General features: G+C 37.2%; 1 protein-coding gene across 1 annotated transcript in view; it reads left to right on the plus strand.

The window, feature by feature from the left end:
• AKAP6 (A-kinase anchoring protein 6) overlaps nucleotides 1-27,708 on the plus strand; it is a 235,430-nt gene that overhangs the window by 143,311 nt on the left and 64,411 nt on the right. The window contains exons 7-8 of the mRNA XM_075713039.1: nucleotides 6,439-6,587; nucleotides 12,587-12,707. Of these exons, the coding sequence (XP_075569154.1) occupies nucleotides 6,439-6,587; nucleotides 12,587-12,707 (270 nt within the window). The remainder of the gene's footprint in view (nucleotides 1-6,438; nucleotides 6,588-12,586; nucleotides 12,708-27,708) is intronic.

Raw genomic sequence — 27,708 nt, forward strand, 5'->3', positions numbered from 1 at the left:
CATTCTATGTGGAGGTTTTACATTGTTGTGATGGTTTTAGTACACTGAAAACCAAAGTGATAAAGTTATTACCAATATAAAAGCATTTCTGAGATTTATGATGATAAAAACACTTTGCTAAGATTTTAACTGGTAACAAGCATGCCCTGATTAACAGAATTAATTTCCTGCATGATCAAAACACAGCGTGTCCTTTGTAATAGGACTATCAAATGTTCAGCTCTCAGTAAACACATTTTATGATATAGGATTATTTTTTAATCTGATTCAGTCCTGAAGACAGTGTGCAAGATGAAGGATGGAAGAGGCAGGGGAGCCAAAAGCAGGAAGGGTAACAGACTAAGAAAGAAGTCAACTGCAGCAAGGTCCCTGGTTTAATTATGCAGAGGAAGGGGGGAAAAAGAGAAAAGAAAAAAAAAACCAACAGAAGATAAGAGTTACCATCCTGCTTCAAGAACAAAAACAAATGCCTACACTTAGGGTAGAAGCAGTACTTCCAAGAAGTCACTTGAAGTCCAAGAAGCCTAACACTGCCAACTGGTGGACTCAATGATCTTAAAGGTCTTTTCCAAACTAAATGATTCTATGATTCTATGGTTCTGTTATACAATGCCAGTTAAAATGTCGGGGTGACTTCTTGGAAGTACTGCTTCTACCCTAAGTGTTTTCAGCAACAGAAGATCTGTTGGCTGGCTGTGGGGATGGAGTGGTAGATGATCAAGTCGGTCTGTATAGAGTCTTCGGTCAAACTCCTGCCTGCCAAAGAACTCTCTGTAAGCTACATCTCCATGGAAGATATTTTGAGCTATGTACTCCTCAACATCATTTTGTTCAGTAGCTGCATCTGTGACAGAGCCAGGGTCTGTTTCATGTCCTGTAACAAAGCCTTCTCCACAACCTTATAATGTGGAGAAATAGACAGTATATTGTGATAGAAAACAACAAAAAATGCTTGAGGGCACAGATAAGACCATGTGAATCCTACTGTGATCAGCTTAATTCTGGTAAGGAATTACTCCTGATTTTATCTCTCAAGAAATTCACCAGTTACAAAGATATAAAGAGTGCCAAGCTGGGATGTGCATCCTTTTAGAATGGTGCAGCTGAGTTTGTACTTCTATAAAATATACATATAGGTGACCCTTCTAAGTCTACATTCTGCATAATGCCATCTGACCACCTCCTTGTTTGGCGGAAACTGTAATTAATGTTTTAATTTAAGAGCAAATGTTTTTATCCTGCTTAAATTCAACCAATGGCAGAGGAACTGAACTATGTCTGTATTTCATCTGTAATTCTATAGTAATTACAGTCTAGTGTGGCAGTGGTATAGCTTTTCTACAGCACTGTAGAGAAAGGATAATGCAAGACAGGATACTTTCATAATTCAGATTCAACTGAATGTATTATAATTTGTATATTTAAAATACAGAATAGCTTGCTTACAGTAACACAGTTAATAACAAAAGACTTGTGCTCCCTAGGAAACAGTGTCTGAAAATACTTTCCTTTCAACAACAGTTCATTGATATTTACTCTAGTACATTCCAATATAAAAAAAATTTTACAGCAGAACACACTAGCACCGAGTTCTCATCTCCAATTTACATTGGTGTAAATTTTGAGTCTCTCATTTGACACTCTCTATACAATATAACCTCTCAATCTCCTTCCTCCCACAGTAACAACTATTATCCCTTGTCTTGTCTTTCTCCACTTCAGAATAAGGTCATTCTAACATGTAGGTCTAACAAGAAATACAATGTATTTTCATTGATTTGTATTGTCACTGATTACCCCTTCGTGTTATATAGTGATCTGTATAGTAAAGGACATTCTATGTTATCATGCAAAGCCAGTCTTAAGGAACAGATTCTGTACCCCAGGCTCCCTCAGTTTATTTATTAGGTCTTGCTTTTTAGAAAACGAGCTTTCTGACAGTAGCCTTGAAAATATTTACCATTATTAATTGATCACTAGAACTGAATATTTGGCAGTAGTATAGAATTTTTTCACTGTTTTTCCCCAGAGACTACTGTTTTTTCATAGTCTTGTTCAGAGATTGGATCCTCCAGGCTCAGGAAAATGAGAGCATTTTGTCATTTGATTATTGGAAATATCTCAGTTTAATTTACAATGGAATTTTGTAAACTCATTCCATCCTAGTAGGACAGTGATTGTTAGAGAATCTGTACAAGTGTGTAACCAGACCATTACCGGCATCTTTATCATGTTTTTACTGCAAAAATGGTCACTTAGAAGAGGACCATGAGGTGAAAAACAACTGCTGAGTATCATTCCTCGGCATTTTTTTCCACTTTCAATTTCTCACTGATTCTGACTTGCTACATCCTCTGAAAAAAAAAGAAGCAGCTGAATTCCACTTCTAAGATGGGGCACTAAGAGTAAATGAATGATTGCCTCCCACGCAATTTCTATCACATATATTTGGGATGATGCATATCTCACTAGGCTTTCTAAGGATTTGCTAGATATCCATGTCCATAGAGGTGTGTTTGTGACAGAGATTAAGTTCTAATAGTTGTGTTAAGTAGCAAGAAAGCATATATAGTGCAATCTTAAAATGCACATTTAAAACAAGCTAGAAGGTAAAGAAGTAGCTTTTCTATGTTTGATTAACAATTAATAAAGTTGTTACTTTATTCTGCAAGAATACTGCAAAATTAGTCCTTCATTATCACTAAAGATTTTAAATTGAAAATAAACTGCAGTAGATTTATTGCATATCTGTGCTGTGTACTATTTTCTAGATTGTGCCTTGTGTCTGTTAGTTCAGCTTCTGCAGAATGTAGGTTTTTGAGACTTAAACTGATCAATACCTACTCGAGGTCTTCAAAGCCGCTTTGGATTTGCAGTTGATATCAGTAGAACAGGGACAAAAAAAAAATGCTTAAGTACAACAGTGAGATAGATTAATTAATACAGAGAAGAAATCAGAGAGATCCATCTGAAACTCTACAGTGCCCAACTTTGAGTTACTGTAAGTATTTGCAATAGTTGAAGAGAGAAACTGAGTTTAAAAATAAAAATAGTTGATGTATAGAGAGATCAAGTTTCTGAGGTACAAGAACTTGGACACAATTGCTTGTATTCAGGATTCGTAGAGTATAATGTTGATGGAGTTCATAATCCTCAGTACAAAGAGGACTTTATAGCTGTGAAGAAGAAATAGTGGATTCTCATTCATTTTTCTCCATATCTTTCCAACGTGTTTTTCCTTTCCCCCACTATTCTATTTCATCCTCCTTTTTCTTCTCCCATTTTCTATATACATTAATGATTTGCCTATTTACAAATATTTTTGCAAGTGAAGAGAGAATGAAAGATCGATCTGTGAAAAGCTGTTTTCTTTATTTTTCCCATTTGTTATTTCAAAATACAGAGGAAATTATAGGGAGGGGAATTAGAAAATGCCCAAAAAAGTGTATCTCAAGTATTGGGATAGTTGTGCTATTTGAGAAATAGCATGTGCTCATATAGTTCAAAGGTGAGTTTTAATTCATATGTGTGAGGTTCCAGAGTTTAGGCTATGTGTGATTTCCCTCCTTTTGGAGTACTGGGGCAGGGGGTGGGAAGGAGAAGGTTGTATACGTGTCATGGTTCAAGCCCAGTCGGCAACTGAGCACCACACAGCCACTCACTCACCCTGCGCCCTCCCTGCCCCTGGATGCATGGGGGAGAGAATCAGGGTGGGGAAAAAAAAGTAAAACCTGTGGACTGAGATAAAGGCAGTTTAATAGGACAGCAAAGGAAGAGAAAAAAAAAAAAAAATAATGATGATGATGATGGAATATACAAAAGAAGTGATGCACAATGCAATTGCCCACCACCCACTGACTGATGCCCAGCCATTCCCTGAGCAGCGATCATTGCCCCCGGCCAAGTCCCCCCAGTTTATATACTCAGCGTGATGTCATATGGTATGGAATAGCCCTTTGGTCAGTTTGGGTCAGCTGTCCTGGCTGTGCCCCCTCCCAGCTTCTTTTGCACCTGGCAGAGCATGGGAAGCTGAAAAGTCCTTGACTAGTGTCAGCACTACCTAGCAACAACTAAAACAGCAGTGTGTTATCAGTATTATACTAAATCCAAAACACAGCACTATGCCTGCTACTAGGAAGAAAATTAACTCTATCCCAGCCAAAACCAGGACAATACATAATTTCAACAACAGCCAAAAAAACCCAAAACCCCCCAAAAAACCACACCCAAAACCCATAGGAAAAAAGCAAGACTTACTTATCTTGATTTCCAAACCCATCCTGAAAACCAAGGAAATTATTTGCTTAAAGTTTTCCACAAGTTTTCACCTCTAGGCTTAAAACAATCACGGAAGATATTAATTGATAATGTAATTGTTTTAGAAAGTTATTGGTCACTCATAATGGGGCTTTAGACTGAAAGTGTCATGTCAACCATAACTAAAACAAAAACAACCAGTGAATAGCTGCTTTCTGGTAAAAAAAAAAAAAAAAAAAAAAAAAAAAAAAGCCTTATGTGGACAATACAAAATACTCAGCTGGAAGATTATCCTTACTGGTGAAGAATCCTTCCAAAAAAAGAAATTTGATCAGGAACCTGTATATACTGTGGAAGGGGATTGTTTATCAACTTAAAGGAAAATGTGCTTGGGGGTGGAAGGGGAACAGGAAGGTGAAGATGTTTGGGAAGGTGATGATGTTTGTTTATTTGCTGCTTTTGTTCAGTTCTGAGTTATATAAAAAGCAGTTTTAATTACAGTTTCTGAAAAAGCATGTTTTATAGCTCTATCAAACCTTAACGTTTTACTCTAACCAGACAGTCTCAACTAGTTAGTCTTGTATTCAGGTAATGTTTCTTCATTGGTAACCCTGTGTGGTTTAATTTTCCACTATTTCAGACTAGTTATGAAAGGCCTTGTATTTCATTTATGTACACACAAAAGATCTGCATGGTTTACTTGGAATTTTCATCTTCCGTGTCCTTGGAAAATTGCTAGTATTTTTTGTTGATTTTTTTTAATTTCTCAAAAACATATTGGGGTTTACTGCCAAACTTAAAAAATCAGACTGTAAGAAGCAGCTGAGAGAGAAAGCTGTAAATGTTTGAAAGAGAAATTTTAAAAGGAAATGGAATTTCCAAATCAGCTACATTATTACTCAGCAAAAATTGCACCAAGGCAAGGCATAAGCAAATATACGTAACTGTTATTACCACAAGCTTATTAACGACATTCCAACCTTCCTTCAGACTTTGCCTACTGACATTCTTCAGTGTCTATTTGCCTCCACTTGCCTACATTTTCCCTAGATTTTGCAGATTTCCCTTCTCCTCTCTAGCCCTGTCACTGTTTCTCTTTACAGCTGCCGTTGTTCCATAGATTGGTAACTGTCGTGTTGTCAGCAGCCAAGCAAACTCTTCACTTCAGTGCCTCCCACAGTAGAAAATACAAGAGAGTCCTTGTACAAAATTTCCTCCATGCTTCTTGCATTTGCTTGCCTTAGCACCAAATAGTTAAGCAGCCGTTCCCCTCCTAATGGAAATAAGAGTATGTAGTTACACAGAAGTAGCAGGTTTTGAAGCATTAGCAGAATTTGTAATGCATTTTTCTTTCAGTGAAGCATATTAAAAGAAAACAATAGCATATTGGTCCCAAAGTGCTTTTGAACTTACTCTACCCTCTGTTCTTTGTCCTGTTCCTAAGGGCAAGTGTGGCAAACAGCAGATTTCATCCTTTTATCATCTGGTTCTCTGAGCCCCAGAATCAAACTGATCACCACAGCTGCAATAAATAAAGTGTCTATTCGATAAGTTATGATGCCAAATATTATTCAACATTCTTCTGGCCAGGCACAGAGTCTGACGGAAAACAGCACATCTCGCTTATTGCCTTTTTCCTTTCACTTAAAATTGCTGAGTAATCAGTGGACACCAGATATGGGAAAGCAGAATGTGAATAATGCCAATTTACTTGGGTTTTTTACACTTCTTATTTAAAACAAAAATACCTATAGCAACGTGGCTTTCATTAATTATGAAACACAGACAATGTGTTAACAATATCAGTCTTGAAGCCTGTAAGAAATATTATTTTATGTATCTTACCTGTTCTGTCATAGTGCATGATTTCTAATATCTTTTTCATTCATGTTCAGACATTTTTATGCAGCATTTGATTGTATATACATCTCATGGAATATATAGCACATTCTCTGTTAGAAACCTAAATAGTTCAATTCTAGCATTTGGGAATACACTGTACTTTTCTCTGACTTAATGGTTCAGCCTTTTTTACTATCATGCAAGGAGACAAATGATGGTGTGAATCATTTGGATAAAATTGTTGCAGTCCAAAAGTATTTGTTTTAAATGCATTCTTTCTGAATCTTTTTTTAAAAAGTTCTGTTGTGGTTTTTTTTTCTCTTTGTTTTCTTTTTCTAGGCTGAGGTTCAGCTATGCTATCTGGAAGCACAAAGAGATGCTGTTGAACAGATGTCCTTAAAGCTGTACAGTGAGCAGTACAACAGTAGTAGCAAGCGAAAGGAAGAGTTTGCTGATATGTCAAAAGTTCACACAGTGGGAAGTAATGGGTAGGGAACTATTCTTTTTGTTGTTTTATTCTCACTGATCTGTATTTTTTTTACATGATATACTTTTTTCTTACTTCTAGTTAACCAGGATTTTTCTTCCTAGGACAAGAGGCAGGGGAAAACTCTCTCTAGATGTTTATTTTTTGTCATATATGAATGCAAAAAATAATGGGTTCTGGATAATTTATCCAAATCATGGTTTGTTCATAGGACTACCTAACATTATCTAATAGCAATCGTTATTTTGATATAAAAAAATATAATGTGTCCTTTTGCTTCAGACTTTTCTCCTCCAATGGTTTCATATATTTGGATTTCTTAGCATCTTCCAAGGAAGTATCTTTATAATGTGTTAATATCTCTGCAAGACAATTCTCTATAATCATTATTCTACTAGTGACTAGTAAATATGAATGTGAAGACATTCACTTATAGTTCACCCATTCAAGCATCCCAGTTCTGTACTTCTAGGAAGCTTTCATTTTAACTGTTTTCCCTTGACTTGGTCTTCCCAGTCTGTTTTTTAATAAGTGTAAACACACATAAACCTCCCCCCCCCCCCCATATATATTATGTATGTAAGTGTATATATAAAAGCACTCTTTCTTAATAGTTTGAGCAAAGAATCTTGGACAAATTAATCACTGGACTATGCTAAAATGAAATCTTGCTGCCCGTCCCTTTTTCACAACCAAGAAAACTTGTAGTTCTGGTTTAAGACTTTTTCTTGAAGGTCTTTTGAAAACCATATCTTCCAACTGCTAGCTCCCCTAAATGAACATAAGAACATACCTGTGAGTTCATAATAGTGTGGGGCAAAAGCAGTTCAAAGGAGCCAACTAGTGCTCATTGTTTGGGTACACCTTCATTCTGATAGAAGTGTTCTTGTAATCAGTAAATACAGTAGAACTTTTGCCTGCAGTTCCCTATGCAATGAAAGTCATTGACCAAGGTGTTCATGAGTTCTTTATCACCAGAACTTCCTTTTCCAATTGTTAACTCAATGTTGAGGTCTTGGAAACACAGTTTTATTAAATTACTGCCTGTAAAGATAAATGAGCCTTGTAAACATCCCCTCTTATTATACGGAAAGATGACTGTTTTAGAAAAGTTGATGTGGGCTAATTATGTAGGATTACTGAGATCTTGATTACATATGCAGAAATCTGTCAGATTCTCAAAGACGCCGGTGCAGCTAGTGCCAACCATAAAAATAATTTGTTCAGAATTGGTGTGTATATGTATATAAATGTGCACTAGGGGCTACACGTTCAAAACCAACTTCTAATTTTGCAGCCACAGTTGAATATCAGCAAGACTTAAGGTTGGAATTTTGTGGGGGACATAAGACGGTAAGACATCAACAGACATTTGATTTTATTGAGGATAGGGGATACAAAGATTTCAGCCTCATGGAAAAATCCAGTTTGTAACTCTACATGCCATATGTGTAAAGCAAGTAGGTTCTTAAATGCACTTGTTTGTACTAGTGATTATGTGCTTATTACTGGGAATGGTAACCTACTAGCGTTCCGTACCTTTTCTGTGTTGTGGCCACCTTTCTGGGCCCTTATGACCATCCCTTAGAGGCTCAGCAGTGGCTTCAAGGGCTGAAGGACTGGAGGGAGACAAATACAATACCATGTATTCAGCCATTATAGAAACTAGGGTGGGCTGAATTCAGATGGAAAACTTCCAGTTGAACCAGTCTGAGGTATTGTATTGAACACAATGGAAATGCCTTTCAGATATTTGAAAATACAGTTGATACAACATTTCCCTACTGCATAAAAACAGTGGACAAAAAAACTGTGGACAGAAATTCCATGGTAGGATGACCTAGCTAGAGAATGAGACCTCTACAGAGAAGGGGCCATTTGCATAACTGGGAAAATTAGGGTATCTATCCATTAGCTGTTGTGGAAGTTTGACCTAGGAGAAAGAAGGGTGTCTACAGGGAGAACAAGTTATTGTAGATGGAGAATTGTTTATATAGAGGGGACATCCGTATAATAAGAGGGGATGTTTACGAGGCTCATTTATCTTTACAGGCAGTAATTTAATAAAACTGTGTTTCCGAGACCTCAACATTGAGTTAACAATTGGAAAAGGAAGTTCTGGCAATGAAGAACTCATGAACACCTTGGTCAAGATTTGGGACGTGACTTTGTGTAGGAAATAGTTAAACTGAGATAGGTAAGGTAGTATCTGCAGAATAGGGTGATGCAAGTGGGTGTGTAAAGAACAGGAGATTTCCTGCAGAACAGCAGTCTTGTTACAACAGCAATAGAGAGGGTTTATGTGTATCTGCATGGAAATGGCTAAAGTGACAATGAAAGAGAAGAGAATGACTGTCCGCTGCAGGAGAACACGAGCTAGCCAGGCAGCAAGAGGCAAGCAAGAGTAGTTGAGAGCAGCTGCAAAATGCTATAGCAAATCTGGCTGGAAAAATTGCATCCCTTCAAAAATGAGGAGGAGTTTATACAGGTACTATTGGGAGATATGGATACGATATTTACAGCACCGTTGCACAACATGAAGAACAGATCCTGGTGTCCTGTCATCACCTAGTATTGGGCCTTCATGGATGAGGCTTTGAGATAAATACATTAGAGGGGGCTTTAAGTATGCACAGAATATAAAGCAATTTTAAAGCCACTAAGGTCAGAACTCTGCTTTCTCCTATATCCTCCTAATAAAAATATGTGTATGGAAAGGAGTTCCAAAAAATGATGACCCAGAAACTTGGAGGAACTTTTTGTCTGGCTGAATTTTTTCCTTAGGCATACCCGTGTGTTTACAGCACTTCTAAATACCATGTGAGTTATGCCATCAAAGAAATAATACAAACTGGAAGTGTGTGTTAAACATGGGGAAAAAAGCTGATGGAAATAGCTTCACATTCCTTTTTATTTATTAATGCCACAGACGAACTGGTTTCCTCATGAGAAAGGTGCTCATGAATTTTCATTCAAAATAATAAATTGATGTCCACATTTTAAGAAATATGTTTAGGGTTCAAGGGATTAGACATGCAACTCTGCATATCCGATTCCCTGTTTACCAAAATAAAATATACTTCTTAATGTCATTTTAGTTGTTATGTAGCTAATGGTTTTAGCTTATTAACCAACAAACCTATATTAAGGAAGCTGTAGTTACCTGCCCTTTAACTAATGTTATAGCATTCTTGTTGGCAATGTTTGGATACTTCTAATGGAGGAATATTTTTTTGCAATAAACAGATGACCTAATTTATTCTTTTTTTAGCCATTGGTGGATTTGGATAATCAAGCAAAATTAGATCTTTTCTGTAGTTCTTGCATCTGTAACACACATCAGTATTTCAGAAGTTATGCTTTCCCTGATTTTGCCTGTGGCAATATGAAAAAAAAGATCTGCTAAGCCCAGAAAAAATAGATTCTGAATAAAAAAGAAATATTCAATATACCACAGAAATACCGACAGTCATATTTTAATCTTAACCTGTCACTGATCCTACAATTGCTGGATTTTCTGAACATATTTTTAGCAGCTTAGTAACTTACATCCTTTTCCAAATAGCAATTTAATAGTAATCAGTAGATCCATCTATTTAGATGTGAGGCATTCAGTTTAAAAACAAAGCTTTTTGCCTTTTTTTTTTTTTTTTAAATATCAGAGTTATGTTAGAACTATTAAAAACATTGCAATCAAATTTAAAAAAAAAATTGATGATGCTTTGTAGGCTGACTTCACTATCTTCAGGCTCAGGCAAATAACTGCCATAGACAGTTTGCTTAAAAATGCTCCCAGATGACTTTATTTTACAGCAGAAAACCAAAAAAGAGAATAGGCACAGTATGTAAACTGTGTGTGTGGGGGGGGAAATCCCCATTACATCTTGCATGTCTTCCTGGGCTTTTTCCCATGGATCCTCTTTCTCCCACTCTTTGTTTTGGGTTGAGTTCCTTTAGCTAGAAATCAAAATGTTCAGCTGTTTCATAGTGCTTAACTGGGTTTTATAAAGGTCAGGGGAAAGTGCTTTTGTGTGTATTTAAAGGATCGATTCATTCTATTGCACCAATAAATGGACCAGTTTGGACTGTAACTAAGATGCGGTTCTATAGACTCAAAGCAGGTGGTTGGATCCAGCACATCTTCTGCCTATTATAGTAAAATCCCAGTCCACTTCCTGGTGCATTTTCCAAAGGCAGCCCATCCCATTCTGGCAGCAGCAGGTCATGAATGTTGGATGTAGCCTTTGTTTCCCATCATCTTCACATCTTAATTTAGATTTTTCACTTGTACAAACCGTCCAAGTCCAACTGAATCTGTACCAATTTATATGAGGCAAAATCTAGCCTCTTGTATCATAAAACATATGTTTTAATAACTGCCTGTCAGTTTGATGACTTTGGATAATATTTTTATAAGATGGAAGGGGAAAAAAAGGAGCAGTAGATACTAAAGATACAGAATGGTTATCCTGCTTTCTGAGGAAGGGATAAAGATTCAGTATCACTGCAAATATACCATTCAAAATGGAGTTTAGTTTTATTTTAGTTTCAAAATAATATCTAAGTCAAATATCTCCTGAAACAGGAGAAAAGCCCTGAACTCCAAATGAAACTATTATATTTCAACAATAGTACTCTCGCCCTTTTATGCTTGCTCTTCTTTATAATAGCATCATTGCTTACCTTCTCAGGGCAGCAGGCAATTTTAAGTAAGTGCACCTCATAAATTATTGAGTAAAAGTATACTAAGTACAGTGGATTAAACTAGAGAGTTACTTCAGAAGCAGGAATCAACACTTGTGCATTATACAAGACTTCCTTTGTTGTCAACTCATTGAAAATAATACCACAGAAGGCAAATGCTTTCTTCTCTCTTGCTTTCTTGCAGAAAGACAGTTCTACTTGTCACAACTTTATCTATAAGCTTTCAAAATTACCATGCATATGGTACTCTAGTTAATAACAACTGAAACTGTGATAGTATTAATAACATTAAAAACATGTTTAGTTTATTGTTTCTCTGTTGAAATACTGCTAATTTTTTAATGGCATTGCTAAAAAAGTTGTTAGTAATTGGAGAAATTAGCTTTAGTGGAACATGCACTATTGTTTGATCAATATGGGTGTTTTTTAATACTACTGACAAGGCTTTTGTTAGTTCCAATTTTGCAAGTTTGAAGATCCCTTTTCAAGGGGTATCTTTTTGACGAATGCGCAGTTTTTCAGCATGTACCTTCTGTCTTGTATCACAGTGTTTTAGAAGAATCTATGCTTTACTTATTCACTAGGCTTTCAATAGAGAATCACATTAATCCTTTTAAGCTCCTTATTCTAATGATTTATTTTGTTGAAAACCGTAGTGATCCTCCTTTGAATTTTAATGATTGCTGGCTATTCAAGGATTCATTGTTTTGACTTCCTGTCCTTACCTTTGTTTCTTACATGTCTGTAGGGAACACCTGTCTAATACTGTATCTGGCCTTAGTTCTCACTGGCTTACCATATTCACTCAAGCCTATCTTAAGGCGTTAAGTTGAAATGCTATCTACTCATCCATGAAAATAAATGTAGGATATTTACAGAGATAGGCAGATAGACAGCAGAGGGATGGCTGAATGGATTGAGTCATTTTTCAATGAAAATAACGTTTATATATGAATTATATCAATATGATTGTTGCAAAGTTTGCTCAATATAAACTCAGCACTTTAAAAACCATTAAACAACAACATCTAGGGGGGATTTCTATTTCAAAATTTTTGAAGCAAATGCAGTATGCCAACAGTTGTCAGGATTTGGCATCAGCAGCTGAATTTAGGTCATGGCACTGGCTTAAATTGGATTTCAGTTTTCATTTTCATCCACTCTGTAAAAATACAGAATGTCTCTTTAGAAATATAACTAGGAACATCATGAGTTTTCAAGAATATATTATTCTAATACAAGATTTTAACAACTACACAGTATTTATGCATAATACATTTTGTTCCTTATCTACAGCCTTTTGGACTTTGATTCAGAATACCAGGAGCTCTGGGATTGGCTGATTGACATGGAATCCATTGTGATGGACAGCCATGACCTGATGATGTCAGAGGAGCAGCAGCAGCATCTTTACAAGGTTAGCGCTACCGTTACTGCCTTTACCTAGCTATAGAAGATCTGATTAGCTTGACAAGTCTTTCTCTCACAGGATATCGCTGCGTTCATTGTATGTATCATGGTGTCTATTAGAATTCCCTTCCCTGTCCCCAACCTCATTTCCATCCCCTGTGCGCTGACAGGCTGCACCGACATCATAATTGCAAGAAAGTTCCCTTTATCACATTCTATTTGGTGTAATTCTATAGAAGGACAAAGATTTGTCTTCAAGATGAATAGAAATAAATGAAACTGCATTAATAAATAGAGTGAAGTAAAATGAAGGAAAAAATGAAATGGTAGCATTTAGCAAAATGTGTTTTGATTGGAGCTTTCAGCTGGATTTTTATCCACCTTTCAGACCTCTTCTGGGAAGAAAGAAATTTGCCTTGATTTTGGTTTCCTGCTACCAGGATACAGGACTCTTCCAATTTAATTTTTATTAGTTACACATAAAGCAGACATTGTCATGTTAAGTCATCACACTTGCTTGTGATGTCAGCAAAATTATTTTGAACTTGCATATTGATTATAGGGTCTTCATCTAATATGTGTGTGTATATATATACATATATATGTGTGTATATATATACACACACACACATGGTTTCTCTTATTTCTCACAGCAGCCTCAGCCCAGAAGCTTTATCATTTCTTTTAGATAGACAGTACTTTTAAGAAGTCCCCCAAAATGTGTGATTTCATCCTAAAATTGATTCAGGTTTCACTGTGTGTCTAAAGAAGCTGTAGTCTACGGGTCTGAGGGGTGGTGGGGGAAAGAAAGGAGGGGCTTTCGACAGAAATATCAGGCTGCAGTAAATCTTCCTCATTTAGGCAATTTTTATTGGAGTAATTCTGACAGTTGTCATCCTTGAATTGCTTTGAGCATATGGCATATTTCAAAGAGCAGATTGTGAATCATAAAAAATAAAATTAATAACTAACCACAGAATCAGCAACAGTATAATGACAAGAAACAACTACCCTCTAGCTTTTTTTTATTTCTTATCGAATAAATGGTACATTCAAGGTCAAATAGAAGTTGTTTTCTTTCTTCTGTGATTGCATGATTTGATAATTTTTTAAATAGAATTTTTTTTTTCTTGCTTTGGCATCCTAATTTCTTGATGGTCTGCTTTCATTTTATTCTTTCTAATTTTAGTCCTTTTATTTAAAATACCCAGTAAGAAAGGGTTGTCACATGAGTTAAAATATGTTTATAAATGGAAATATGGTTCAGGTCCAAACTATTTTAGGCTGCAAGTGAGTTTAATTCAGTGGCCTCCATTTCTTGCTTTGATAATCATTTCTTATTTTTGTTAATGTCTTTTTCCTAACTTTCTAAACAGTTAATCAAACTTAATATATATTAACAGTCCTGGCCCTGGCTAGGCTCAGAAATAAACATGGGTAAAAAGTTTCTTGTGAATCTAAAATAAGGTGTTTTGGTAGTGCCTGTCCATACAAGACCAGCTTGTACCATGCCTAATCTAACCACTAGTTTTAGTCCTATACTAAACAAGAAAACCCATAAATTTTAAGGAAAAAATCCATCCATCAATGTGAAAAGGAGCAAAGCTTAAGCAGCCAGCCTGAGTATTTTAGGTGCTATTTAGGATACTTTCCTTTCCGATATTCAAACATAACCATTACGAATAATTATAGATGGTAAGACTGTTACAATAATGCATGGTGAAAAGAATAAAAGAGGGCAATAATTTAAGAATTAGTTTGCAGTACAGTATGGTAACAAAATGAGGAATGTTGTATATTCAAAATGGGAAGTAATAGTCTCTTGATACTGTGAAATTCTGTATTATGATAGGCATGACACTTCCGAAAGTGGAAAGTTTGTGCCAGACAGAGTAGCTGAGTCTGTAGTCTGTGCAGCACAGACGAACCAGCACTGCTCCTAAAGCACAGACAGCTTATTTGCTCTGCAATTTCAGCAGGGGAAGGCATCTGCTAATTAATAGAGGCCCCATCTAAAAAGTACCTACCTGGTCACTGCAAAGCCACTTGAAGAGGGGTAGAAACAGACTGCCTGCCCTCCCACAGTGAATATTCTCTGCATATACCTTCCTAGTGAAAGCAGCAAGCAAATTGTTAAGGATCGAAGGGAAGACTTAACTAGAAATGTGGAGTTTGGTTAAGAGATGACTGAGGAGTGTCCATAAAGCAGGAAGAGTATTTGCAGGTAATGTAAAAAGCTTGAGTGCATAGCATTAAGATCTATTAGCCTTTCAAAAAAAAAAAAAAAACCAACCACCTCCCGAAGAAGTGTTGAAAGCCCCATAATTTCAGACATTTAAAAGTAGACAAAAGACAACATTAGCAAATGTAATTGAGGGAACAATTCTGCACTACCAAAGGAAAGATCAGATAAATCACTACGTCTTTATCACCCTTAATTTCAGAGATTCGTCTAACAATAAATCATGCCCTCAAAAACAGTATTAATAGTTTTATAAAACTAGCCTAGTAAACCTCTCTTCTAATCAATAGTGACATCCTTTTTATTTGGAGAATCTTCTACAGAGTCGTGGATGGTCTGGCGTTCACAGCTAAGGGGCAGGAGCGCTGCCTACACTTTGCAGTGAAGACAGCCATTCTGGCCTGTAGGGAAAGAAAACTGTAAAGAGAAATGCAGGCAGCTCTTATTATCAGAATTCCTCAATGATGTGGGGTGTTATGAAAACACAGATCTTGCTTCAGTCATTCTTTATCAGCTACAGCTTCAAATGTGAACCTGCTAATTGCACTCTCTGCATTTTGGTGGATTCTCCTAAACCCACAGATCCCTCTTCTCAGTTATTGAACTGACAAGTAATTGCACCTCTGAGCCAGCTCAGCAAGCCGCCTCTGCCAGGGAACCTGCTGTGGTATCACTGTTACCAACAGTAATCATTGCCCCTAAGGAGTCTATGAATGGGAAGGAGCAATGATAAAACAGGTAAATCGGAAGGGAAAAGCATACATTAAAGCAGCGTAACGTAATATATAAATGCTAAAATTGCATATGGGAAAATAAAATGTATTTTCATGGTTAGACTATTTTCCCAGTACCCTGTTTTCAGATTTAATATAGGTTTAAGTTAACTCTCAGCTTAGTTTTGTTTTGTAATATTCCAGGAGCTTCATAGGTTTTTATTAGGATCCTTATTATCTCCCTTTAACTAGGTTTTATTTTGCCCTTAATATAATAGGAGCAGCACAGCCATGTTTTTTTTAACTCTAAATATTTATGTATGACTTCCTCCACATTACCTAGATTTTAGTGCAAAATTTACAAAAAGAGAAACTTCTTCCTCACTATGCTCCCCCATAGCCCTAAATGATTTCAGCTTTACAGTCTTAAACTAGCTAATGATTTTGAAAATCAACTAGTGTTTGATAAAATGGCAGTCACAGAATGAATTGCTGGCAGTTTATTTGTCCTCTAACGCTTTATCTATTGACTAAGAAAAAATTAAAAGGAGCATTTCCATGGTTTTGGACTCCTGCTTCTTTGTACTGCTGTAATAGCTCAGTTTAATGCCGAAAGTATCATGTTTATTTCATTTTAATCTACTGCATGTGAGCCTGATCTCATAAGCTCTAAGTACACAGAACTTGCATTGACTTCAGTTGTGTTCGTATGCCGTTACTGGAGGATCAAACCCAAAGAATTTAAACTCTGCTAATTAGCCCTTTAGTGGCAACTTGAGTAATTCTGTACCTTGAATGTTAAAAAATGAAGCAAATCAGTATTTACTGGAACTGTGGAGATTAGAAATGAGCATACCAGGCAGAAAAGTTAATGATAATTCTTTCAATTTTCCTCAGAAGATTAATTGCAAAACTTAATTGTGTTAGATTAAACCCCCATTTAAATAAGTACAGTATGATTGTTAAAATTGTTAGTATGTTCAGAATAAAATTAACTAAACATTTTTAAAATCAAATAGAAGAAATGATATTTTTGTGTCTGATTACAAGTCATGTATGGTGTTTTTAATACAAACTGCACAAGCTGTAAGTCTTGCACTAGTAAGTCTTCAGCAACGATGGTCATGACAGATGGAAAAAGAACCTTAGGAGTGCAGAGATTTTGAAAACGTTTAGTTGACACGGCTTTTGAACAGGTTACCTGCTAAACTCTTTCAGCAAAGGGAAGCAGTTCACTGTATTAAATAACAGGAAAATGCACGTCAAAAGCTAAGGATACCGTTCAAAAAAAGTTGAGGGGAAAAAAATCTCCCAGCAGTTTTTGTTTCCCTACTGGAAGCTCTCCCTCCTCGGAAGGTGCAGTTCATGTTCTCCTCTGGGTGCGCTGCTGCTCCATTGTGCCGCTCGCCCTGGCTCAGTGCGCTGTGGCCCGGAGTGGATCAAACAAACCCTGGTGAAAGTTGCCCTCATTTGCATCACTTCTAGACAGCCCTGTCGTACTCTTTGCTGACAGGAAATCACTGTCTTTGTCACCTTTTTTCAGTGATCTTTTGGCAGAGATTGGCCATGTGACCAGGATTAATCACAACAACAGTTCTGGCTCAGAACTCAATGACATGTTTTCCTCAGCACTTCAATAATGGTGTAGAGGAGTCAGTAGGAAATGAGTACATTAATTTCAGAGTGAAAAGATAATTAACACTTAAGGAGTAGTGCTATAACCTATGGAGCTATTATTCAAATTAAAACTAATTTATTGCAAACTTGTGGAAAAAAAAAAAAAACACCACCCCAACACAAAACCCACAACCCTGTCCTTTAATGCAACTCTGAAAATAATCTTACAAGAGTACCCCAGTTTAAAAAGAAGCACAAACTATATTTAACGCAGTAATAGAAATACATAAAAACTTAAACATTTGAAACTGGAGGCTGAAGTATGTAAAATGCTTACTTAGATGATATGAATAGGATACTGGCAAACAAAAGCAGCAGCGTGCTCCTAGAATGCTGTGCTTCAAGGAGTTTCCTTGGCAACAGAAATGCAGTTCCAAAAGTAGACAGAACTTTCCTCAGAAAACATACTATTAATAACAACCTTCCGGAACAACTTGGAACAATTTGACTACTTGGCAATAATAATGCCAAGTGTTCTGCAAATTAATCTAACACATAACAGTTATATGTTTCTCTTGCCCATAATTCTCCTGAACTGGAGGACCGAGTTGTCTGCCGTTAGAGGATACAAATGTGCAAAGCGGTTCCAAATGCTGCGCAAACCGAGAGAGGGCTCAAATAGCAGCAGCCTATAAGGATCAATTAATGTGCTTCGTATCATTTTAACTTGTAAAACAGATTAGTTTAATTGGATTACTTTGTTCCATTTAAAACGAGTCCTGTGTACCTACTGAAGCCACATTGTAGTTCAGTCTTTATTTCAAGCAGATTTTCTGTACAAAGAAAACTTATTAAAAGTTTAACAGCCTGTAGAGTGATATATTTGGACAATATGCTTAGGGGATTGGTTATAAACTAGAAAACGTGAAGATTTTTGCTCCTGCACTGCGTATTCTGCACGGTCCGGGATGCCTTCTGTCTGTCTGGTAATCTGTCAGTGCCTGCGCGAAGCTGCTAAAACAGTCAGTGGGAGAAGATGATGATCATCACTTTGGAGGAAGCTCTCAGCACACTGCAGGATTGAGCCCCTTGTAGGTAGTAACTACAAATCTGCTACGCATGCAGTGTTTTTCGAGAAGTCATCATTTCTGTATCAGCCAAGAGAATAAACCAATTTCAGATTTGCCTTGCCGATAGGAATCATTAGAATTCCACTAAAGGCCGTAAGTTTACCAGACAGGAAAGGTAGGCTGCACTACTACCTCAACTTTTCCTGAATTCTTAGATCTAAAGGTTAAAAGTAATCAATATCTCATTGTGCAGCCTGATAATAAGTAATAACCATGATGTTAAAATCTAAATGATTGCGGATAGCACGTAGGTGTGTTGACCCATTTGGGAGGGCTTTTTAATTGCAATCAGAATAGTCATTATAGTTTGCTAATAAACTTTTAGGCTACCTTGCAAAAAATCACCACCTTTTTGAAATATTACTTTAATGCTATTAGCAAATTATGTCCCAAAGTGAAAGCTTTCATTTTAACTGACAAAGCATATGTAACGCTTAAAGAAAAAGAGAAAGATTATTCTGCTAAATAATATCAATGGAGATATTCATTACCAATAGTAAATTACAGCACTTGCTTATGTCTACATACATGCATTGATACATGCCTCAATGGAAGTTATTCTTTGCCCTTGACATTGTAGTATGCTTTTAACTGTCATATAGTAAAATGACTGAGCTAAGTTTTGCAGAAAACTCTGACTTCAGTTACTGTTCTTCATGACGTTCAGTAATTTCCATGTGCTAGGCTGGGTTCGATTTTTTTTCCTCAACAGTTAAAGAACGTCTATGACTTTCCACACTAGGTAGGAAAATCAACTGTTTTATATGAGAGGTCTCAGAAATGCCTGATACACCAAGCAGCAGTAAAAATCTGACTGCTATTAGAACATCAACTAAATGAGTTCAGGGCCTGACACAGCAAAGTCTCCTAGTCTCTTATTGCAGGGGGTGATGAAATTGGTTAACTTCTTCTAGACAAGTATTTTCACTTCAGTTGCACTGGAGAACAGAGTGAAAACTCCTTTGTGACACATACAATAACAACCAGCTCATTTTTCAGTGGTCTATATGTTTAACTTTGTAATATGATTAAATTCCTTGCTACTTCTGGTAAATTTTGTATTTTAAAAAGCAGAAAAGAAAATTATTGTTGGCGAAAAGTCTTACTTAGAGCAGATAAATGTTAAGTTTTAATGACTTATACAATTACAACAGGAAAACACTGATTACCATGTCTGCAGAATTACAAAGTAAGCCTAGAGAATGGATAAAGAAAGAATATGAAAAATATTTTTACACTTTCTTGGTTGCTTCCATAATGTATTTCAAACGTAAACATGCATTTTTAAAGGCAGCGTTGTAATTTCTATGGAGCAGTCTCGCTGTATTTCTGCAAGAAGTGGCTTCATGCATTTCACAAGAATAAGTGGGTTTCTCCCATTTCTTCCCTGCATGACATTGAAGATGAACTTCACATTGTAGCAAAGCAGTATTTACTGAGCTTGTAGCAAAAGCCAGCACAGCTTTTGGGAGATTAAAGCAGTGTGTCTAGAATGAAAGAGGCATTCGACTTCAAACAAAAGTAAATGTGTACCACATAGCTGTCACCACCATTCCTTACTACAGCTGCAAAATGTGGACAATTTACAGTCATCACGTCAAGCATCTTAGTCAACTCCACATGCTCTGTCTTTGTGCCCTTGCTGGTATAAAATGGTAGCATAAGGTCCCAAGCAGTGAGACCTTAAAGCATTGTCAAATATTCAGCACTGAAGCAATGGTCTGGCACACTCAGCTGTGGTGGTTTGAGTGCATACATCCAGCAGTAAATTACCCAAAGCCATTTTCTGTTCATCAGGGATTTTTAGTTTTTAAAAAATGGAAATGGCACCTTCATTCACCCCAAAGGATGATGAAAATTACAACCCTCATTGCTTTCTATATGCTAGGACTGCTTAGTGTCCAAACAAGGTAGAAAAGGCTCAAGATTAGTCTCAGATATACTAAATTATTCACATTCTCTAAAGGACAAGTAAGAATAGCTGAAGTATAGCAGCATTCTGGCCTAATCATTGGACCAAGAGTCCCTTAAGAAAAGGTGTTATCTTTGTGCCGTTATATGTGCGCTCAAACACCAGGGACAGCAATACCGGTGCTGCAATGTTCTTCGATGTCCTGAACTGAGTAAAGAGGCCATATGAGTCTCCAAAACACGGGCATGTTCTGATTTACATTGTTCTTAGCACAACCTTTCAAAACTTTATCCATTCATCTAAAGTTTAGGTTATCTGTATTTTTTTGTTTGCTGACACACTGGATCATATGCAGACCACATGTAAGCACTGCAGAGTCCTAGGAGCTGCCCACTCTGAGGCTAGTCTTTAATGCGTTATGGCAGATTTTATGAAAGTTCATATGAACTGAAAACATCTCATGAAGTGATTTGTGAATTTGCACTCACAATTCACTCATAAAGTCTCATCTACAATGATGTCAAATAAGGGAGATCAGCCCTCTATAAAAATGAAGAAATTCAAAGAAGCCAGGACTGGTTTCTCTTTATCACACTGCATCTCAGAACCTTTACTCTAATATTTCACAGCCTTTGCTCTGGCTTGTGAAATCATGTACTACCTTTAAGATCTTACACAATGACTATGTAACAGAAAAATGGCTCCATCAGCTCCATCAGAGAATAGCGTGTCCTATAGAGTTCTTCAGATATTTTTAGTGCATGAGGTTGTCCAGTAATCCCGCGCCCACATAACGGTACAGAAGCCGTAGCATCCCGCCTCCAGGAGTCCCACAGGTTTAGCCCCGTGCTGTGATGAGCCACCTGTGCATGGTGTCTGCACGCCTGTCTTCTCTAAAGCTGCCTTCCACTGGTCCCACCTGATGCCCCATAGTACTTTTGTTGGAAGAAGCAGCAAAAAATATATTGAAGTAAGATAAAATTAGGAGTGTTAGTAACACAATGCCAACATAATTTTTAAAGTTCCTTGTGGACGTGTGAGGGGGTTAGCACCTTAGTCGATGAGGCTTTCTTAGAGGGATGCAGATAAAAAAGTAACTAGCAAAAAATATATGGGGCAATAGTATTACCCTATTCCTCAATTTAGTTGCCAATTTTTAATTCACTTTCCTATTTTTTCACCTCATACTCCACAAGAAAACATATTTTTTTTTCTAAACTTATAGGAAATATGTGCTTTATCCGTGATGTTGTGCTTCATAAACACAATACAGGAAATACTATTTTCTTTCCCAATTACGCCTCATCAGTATACCTCATAAATAATTGATACTGTAATGTTTCTTTTTTAAAAATAAACAAAAAACAGATGACCACAGAAAAACTTTTTAGCAGGTTTTCTATATGAAACCCAAATTCACTAAATCTCAATAAACTTGCAGTGGCAATACATTCAATGCATACATATCTAAATTATAAAAAAATAAGTTGCAGTGAAGTATACCAGTTTATAATCTCCTGAATTTTTATTTGTGTATATATATTATTTGTATTTTTATTTTTATAAATATATATTATATATTATATTTCTATACTGAAAATATGTAAAACATCAATGTAAAATATTGATATAAAATATTTATTTGTATATATTTGTAACTTTTTTACATACTTAAGGTTAGGTGATGGTTTTACATTGTGTGTATACATTTTTAATACATTGTACTAAAAATAGCTGCAGCATTTTGTGCTAACTTCTCCTTCTAACAATGTAAAATAAGCGATTACTATAATTTCATTCATGGTTGTTGCGGTTGCGGTTGCATCACGTCCAGTGGGGTCCTAGGGTAGGCTCCAGCCAACTCCCGTGGCCAGTGAGAAATGCCTGTGGTTCTTCTTAACTTCTTGTGGGTGCTGATACTTTAGCACTGCAGAAAACATGGTTGCTATAGAATTCCAGTGATCATGAACTGTAAATGTTAAAGTTGGCTCTATGGAGAGATGCTTTTGGGGGAAGACAGCGGTTGTACCCTTCACATCCCCGTGCTGCAGAATGACAGGTGCTGTTACTGATGTGCAGGACATCCTTCAGCTGTGCCACCGAGCAGGCCAGAAACATGCTGTCACAGGCTGCAGGGAAGGCTATGGAGAGGTTGCAGTTTCCCCAGTGATACAGTGGGAGAAGGGATCATCTGTGAAGCCTAATTAAGACTACTAAGGGAGCTAAGTAGACCAGCCTCTGTTGTGAGGAGGTTCCTCTAATGGGTGATTCAGAGCAGAAGCTTGAGTTAAACACTCTGAAATAGTCTCAGAAGAAACCTTTTCTCTCTTATCTGTCTCTCCACTGATTGTATAAAGAGGTTATGAAGATCAGCCTCACTCAGCGTTATCTCTCACTGACTCTCAGTTATCATGAAAAGAGGAGGTTTTTAGTACCATTGTGTCATGTCTATGCAATATTCTAGTTTGAAACCCTGCTGTGATGCATCCAGATTTTGACAGACATTGCACTGGAGTTCGATCATCTCTGCTTTACCAATTGATTTTTCTTAGAAATGGGAGATGATAGATATAGAATTGCCGTTAGAGTTTTTCAGGTGGTAACTTTCTAAAGATTAACATTAGCCTTTTTGAATGATGTATTGAGACTGACATACATGGGTTTTGCTGGCCTTCATCAAGGAGGACTATGTGTCTGCTATCCAAGTGTAAGAACAGTAATTCCCAAGATCTCTTAGTTTGTTATCATAAACACTGTCAGAGGTGAGAAGTATTTAGTTATGTGATCCCTCTTTGTTGTCTCAAAAAGTTCATCTCTATTGTTTTGTTTTTTCAGTAAGTGTATGTAATTTATAGTTAGGGTTCATTTCTCTCCAGCAAGTCAATAGTCAAATGCCTCATAGTGTGAGTATGGAAGATTTTTGCCTTTTTTCTCCCCAGGTCCCAGAAAAAAAAAAAAAAAAAGAAAAGCTTTCTTTCTGAAAATATTTAGTTTCCTTATTATTTCAGCTTGGGTCAAAGGAAAATTCTACTCTTAGAACTTCTACCTGATTCAATCTTCAGTTATGGTTTTCAGGTATCTCTTTTTTGTTAGCTATCTACTAGAATATGTAAGGTGTTTACACTAGAGGCTGAAACATGTAATAGTTTAAATAAATAAATAAATAAATAAATAAAAAGAGAGAGAATAAAGCAGGTGGTGAAAATCACCCCTCTTTTCCACCTTTGCCTCTGTGCTGAGCTGGGGATCTTTCTGTCCATTCCTCTTTCTAACAGTAATGGTTAAATGCTATGGCCATTGTGCTGTATGAGCCTTATAGTCTTTGTGCAGTTAGTTTCGTTGCTAAGTAGAGAGTAAAATGCACAAGATGCCTACTAAAAATTAGAATGGATATGAAGATGCATACTTGATTCAGTTTTAATAAACATACGGGATGATTTTTTTGTAAATATGTCCAAACAGCAGTTCATCCTCAACTCATGAATGCACATGGTAGATTGGGAGCTCGCTCATGGTGCCCAGAGGATTAGACGCAAAGGAGCAGGCTTCACTGCAGATGGACACTATTAGTCTGGGCTCCCTGGGTCTGCCAAAGTTCAAGAGTCAACCAAGGGACTGAATAAAGAGCCAGTTTAAGACTAGAAATATTAAATCCTTGCATCTTATTTCCCCAAATGTAGCGTATGAGATCTGAGGCAACAGTCACGTTAGAGAGGAAGGCAATACCTGTGATTACCCACATGCAAAACACCTAAAAATCATAGGACATAGATAGCAGTTACTCTGAGCAGCAAGAAAACTGGAACTCTGGACAAAAAATGCTTTGCTTTGAGGCATTAGAAACAATGTTTTACTCTCTAAAACAAATTGATCAGAATGATACAAATAATTCTAAGTAAATTTAAAGCTATAAAAAGGTTTTCTTAACCAATACCAGAAACAAAAGACGATATGATATGGCGCCAGGAACTAGAGCACCTGTGTGTAACTGGAGACATAAAACATTTCTTAATTGTATCTCTTCCCCAGGATCACTTGTAAAATACACAGTTCCCATTCACAGGGAAGACATTAGAGTAAAGCCAATCTAATATACACCTCCAAACAGTGGCCAAACAATCCAAGGAAGTGCCAAAACAGAAACAGCAGAACACACACATAGATTTAAGTCAAAGGAACCCATGAAGCAGGGCAGATGCAGACTGGCTAAAAATGTAGGCATGTTAGTGCAACATGTAGTGTAACAGGCAACATGAAAAGTAGAAGGAAAAATGTTTTTGAGAAAAAGAGCCAGGCAGACAGATTGAATATTGCAGTTAGCTTTGAAATTAAAATATAGTGTCTGAAACCATTGAGAATTTAAGGTTTTAATGAAGAAGGAGATATCTGTAATGTGACTTAAGCAGATCTAAAGATTCTGAGTGTTCTGGCAATGCAGAAGGCTGCCAGGCATTCAATTGCTATATTTGCAACTATGCTATTAGATCAATGACTAATTTGATACCAGCTGGATTGTGGAGCCAGCTGCAGTGCAACACTGATAAGGAGCGAAATTAGACTGGAGAGATGCAACCAGGCACTGCAGATGTGCAATGAAATCACCATGAGACCAGTGGATAAATGTAGTCAGTCAAAAAGGAAGCCCTGAAATAAGAGATGTCGTCGCTTAAAGTTTACTGTAGTTGTTTCACAAGAATTCTACACACCCGTGGCCACAGGTCTGTACAAGCCCTGGTTTCAATTGGAAAGCAATATTCAAAGCAGTACCTGAAAGGAACAGGAAAGTCGCTGTGATTGCTCCCTAGCATTCCAGCTGAATAGGACATATTTGAAGACGAGGAACACTTAGATGTTAAACTGAAGTTAGCACAAAACTGAGAGGAATACTTAGAGGTATTCCAGTGTAATATGGAGTAGGCCCCGTTCCTCTAGTGAGTAGCTGATGGCAATCTAAACATAGGAAACAGAAATGTCAAAAAGAGGCAATGAATAAGCAACCCCTAAACAGAAACCTGGACAGGAGTATTAATCTAAATGCAGAAAACTTGAAAGAATCTGAGTCACCTGTGGGTGGCATCTGTTGATTTTTGAAGGACTTTGCTGCTGGCCATGAGAAAACAGGAGCCCCTCGGGAAACAGGCAGAACACTTGACAGATGGACAGTCCAGTCTTTCACAGAGATGAACAACCGTTTTTACAAATTTTTTGCACACTTGGCAAAAGCCTATGGATTTTTGCCATGGTCAATACAGAGTAACTAAAAAAAAAAAAAAAAAAAAAAAAGTTAAAGGGCCAAGGGCAAATAAAAGAGGGGAGACTATTTCAAGGGACTGAGCTATGGTCTTCCACTTTAACAAAGTGGGGTATCTCCATTACAGAATTGCAGAGCTTTAGGAAAATCTCCTGGTGATACAGAGCTCCTGTAGCAGCTCCTCTATAATTTTTCCCACACCATGGTAGAAGTAGTGAATGAGTGTAGGGGTAAGTAAGAATGAAAATAGCGTTCCTTCCAACAGAGATCCCCAGGGAGCCCTGGTTTCTGGAATCAGTGAATCTAGGAATTTCTATATTACCCAGAAGCAACAGCACATCTTGCTCCCTTCTCATGCACAGTGCAGTTGTCTTCCAGGAGAGGCAATGTACCACAAGTTATCTGATGGGCAGTATCTCACCTTTAAGACACCACCTGCTGCCTCCAGCTGCAGACAGACCCACACCCCACCTTTTTTTTTTAAACTCAGCTCAAGTGCTGGATGTATCTCTACAAAATAATGAACAGTACTGAGTCCTCCATAAAAGCAGATTAACATAGTTAGGAACTTAGTATAGATGCAAAGCAAAGAGAATATAATTACTTAAAGACACGTATCTTCATTTAGTTCAGTTGTTTGTAAGACATATATCTATATACATGTGTTTTGTCTGACAGCACAAATGCTGAATAAGTGAGCTTTGCTATTCCTGGCACATTTCAAAGTTACTCAGAGTATTAAAATGTTAAGCAATAAAATGTGTATTTCATGGAAAATGTTTCTGTTTGCCTCACATTAATTAAAATTCAACTCTTCCTGTTAGAAGCTAGATTGAAAGGGAGGTATAATATTGCTGGCCAACTGCAACAGGCAACAGCAAGCAGAACTGCGTATTGGGGGGGATAGGTGGGATATATGTGAGGAGCTTTTTGCATCTCTTTTAAAAACCATGTGTTCCACAAGCTATTTCTTGGCTGAATGGCAGGGTGTTCTCTCTCTGTGGACTAACCATTTCCACAGACAGTGTTCTTCATTGCTGTGGTAAACCAGCAGGTAGGAAATCCTGACCTTGGTGCTGAGGCACACTCACCTGATGATAGCTAAAATATTCTGGTTTGTCCCTGCATGTTTAAACAGTGAGGAACTGTATTTCCTGCACTTTACCCAAGTGAATGCATGCCAGAAAATGAATCTTCTACCAATTTCCCCTGTTTCCTTCCCTTCAAACCAGTCACTAGAAATATACTACTGTAATAACTTGCATATCATTTAAAAGCTGTTATGCTCATGGGTGCCTATATGTATTCTGAACATCTCTTCACTGTCTGGGTAACCTCCAAACAGGGAGACCTAGAGTGATGGGAGATCCGATGGTTTAGGCATTTGGTTCCATTAAAATCAGCATAGGTCATCTGGATCGTGGGTATGATTTGTTTGTGAACTTAATGTAGAGGTCTTATGAGAAAAGGCTTTTATATTGATATTTATGGGTTTATAAGGCTAAAAGTGTCATAGAACACCCACCATTTCCAGTCACATGCATACTGCTTTGCTCTCTGGCACTTTCTGAATTCTTTCCTCCTGAAGCATATGGTTGCTTTTCCAGGTTCTTCGGAGACTGCTGCATCTTTGAATTCTTTTTGTAGCTGTATCTTTTAGCTTGGTGACTTAATCTGCCAGGGCCAGAATTTGCTACCTTAGCGCTACAGATTTTAACACCAGCAGATTCTGATTAAAGAAATCTCAAACTAAGCACTCTTCCATGTTCTAATCCCTAGTTGTCAGGTCATCCAACAGTTGAGGATCTTTCTGAAGTTTTGACTTTTAACTCATCTGTTCAGGCATCTCAGCTACTTGTCACTAGTCAACAGTGACCATACAATTCATATCCACTTCTTCTGTGAGTCTGAATGTGTAGCATCAACAATAGCTTGCACTGATGCCTGTTGTCATTGCTTTGTATGGCTCTAAGATATTTGGATCTAGATCTGTGGGCATAGCAGTCTTAGCTCCTACACCCTTTTAAGTAGTGGTGCTGGCCAACGTGTTTTTGTGTACCCTGTGTTCAAGCTTCCCAGGGAAGCTCCTGGAAAAAACAGTTATGGATTCTCTTCTGGTCTTTCCTAGGGAGCTGAGGGGTGT

The sequence above is a fragment of the Pelecanus crispus genome, chromosome 6, assembly GCF_030463565.1.
Source record: "Pelecanus crispus isolate bPelCri1 chromosome 6, bPelCri1.pri, whole genome shotgun sequence".
Lineage (NCBI taxonomy): Eukaryota > Metazoa > Chordata > Aves > Pelecaniformes > Pelecanidae > Pelecanus > Pelecanus crispus.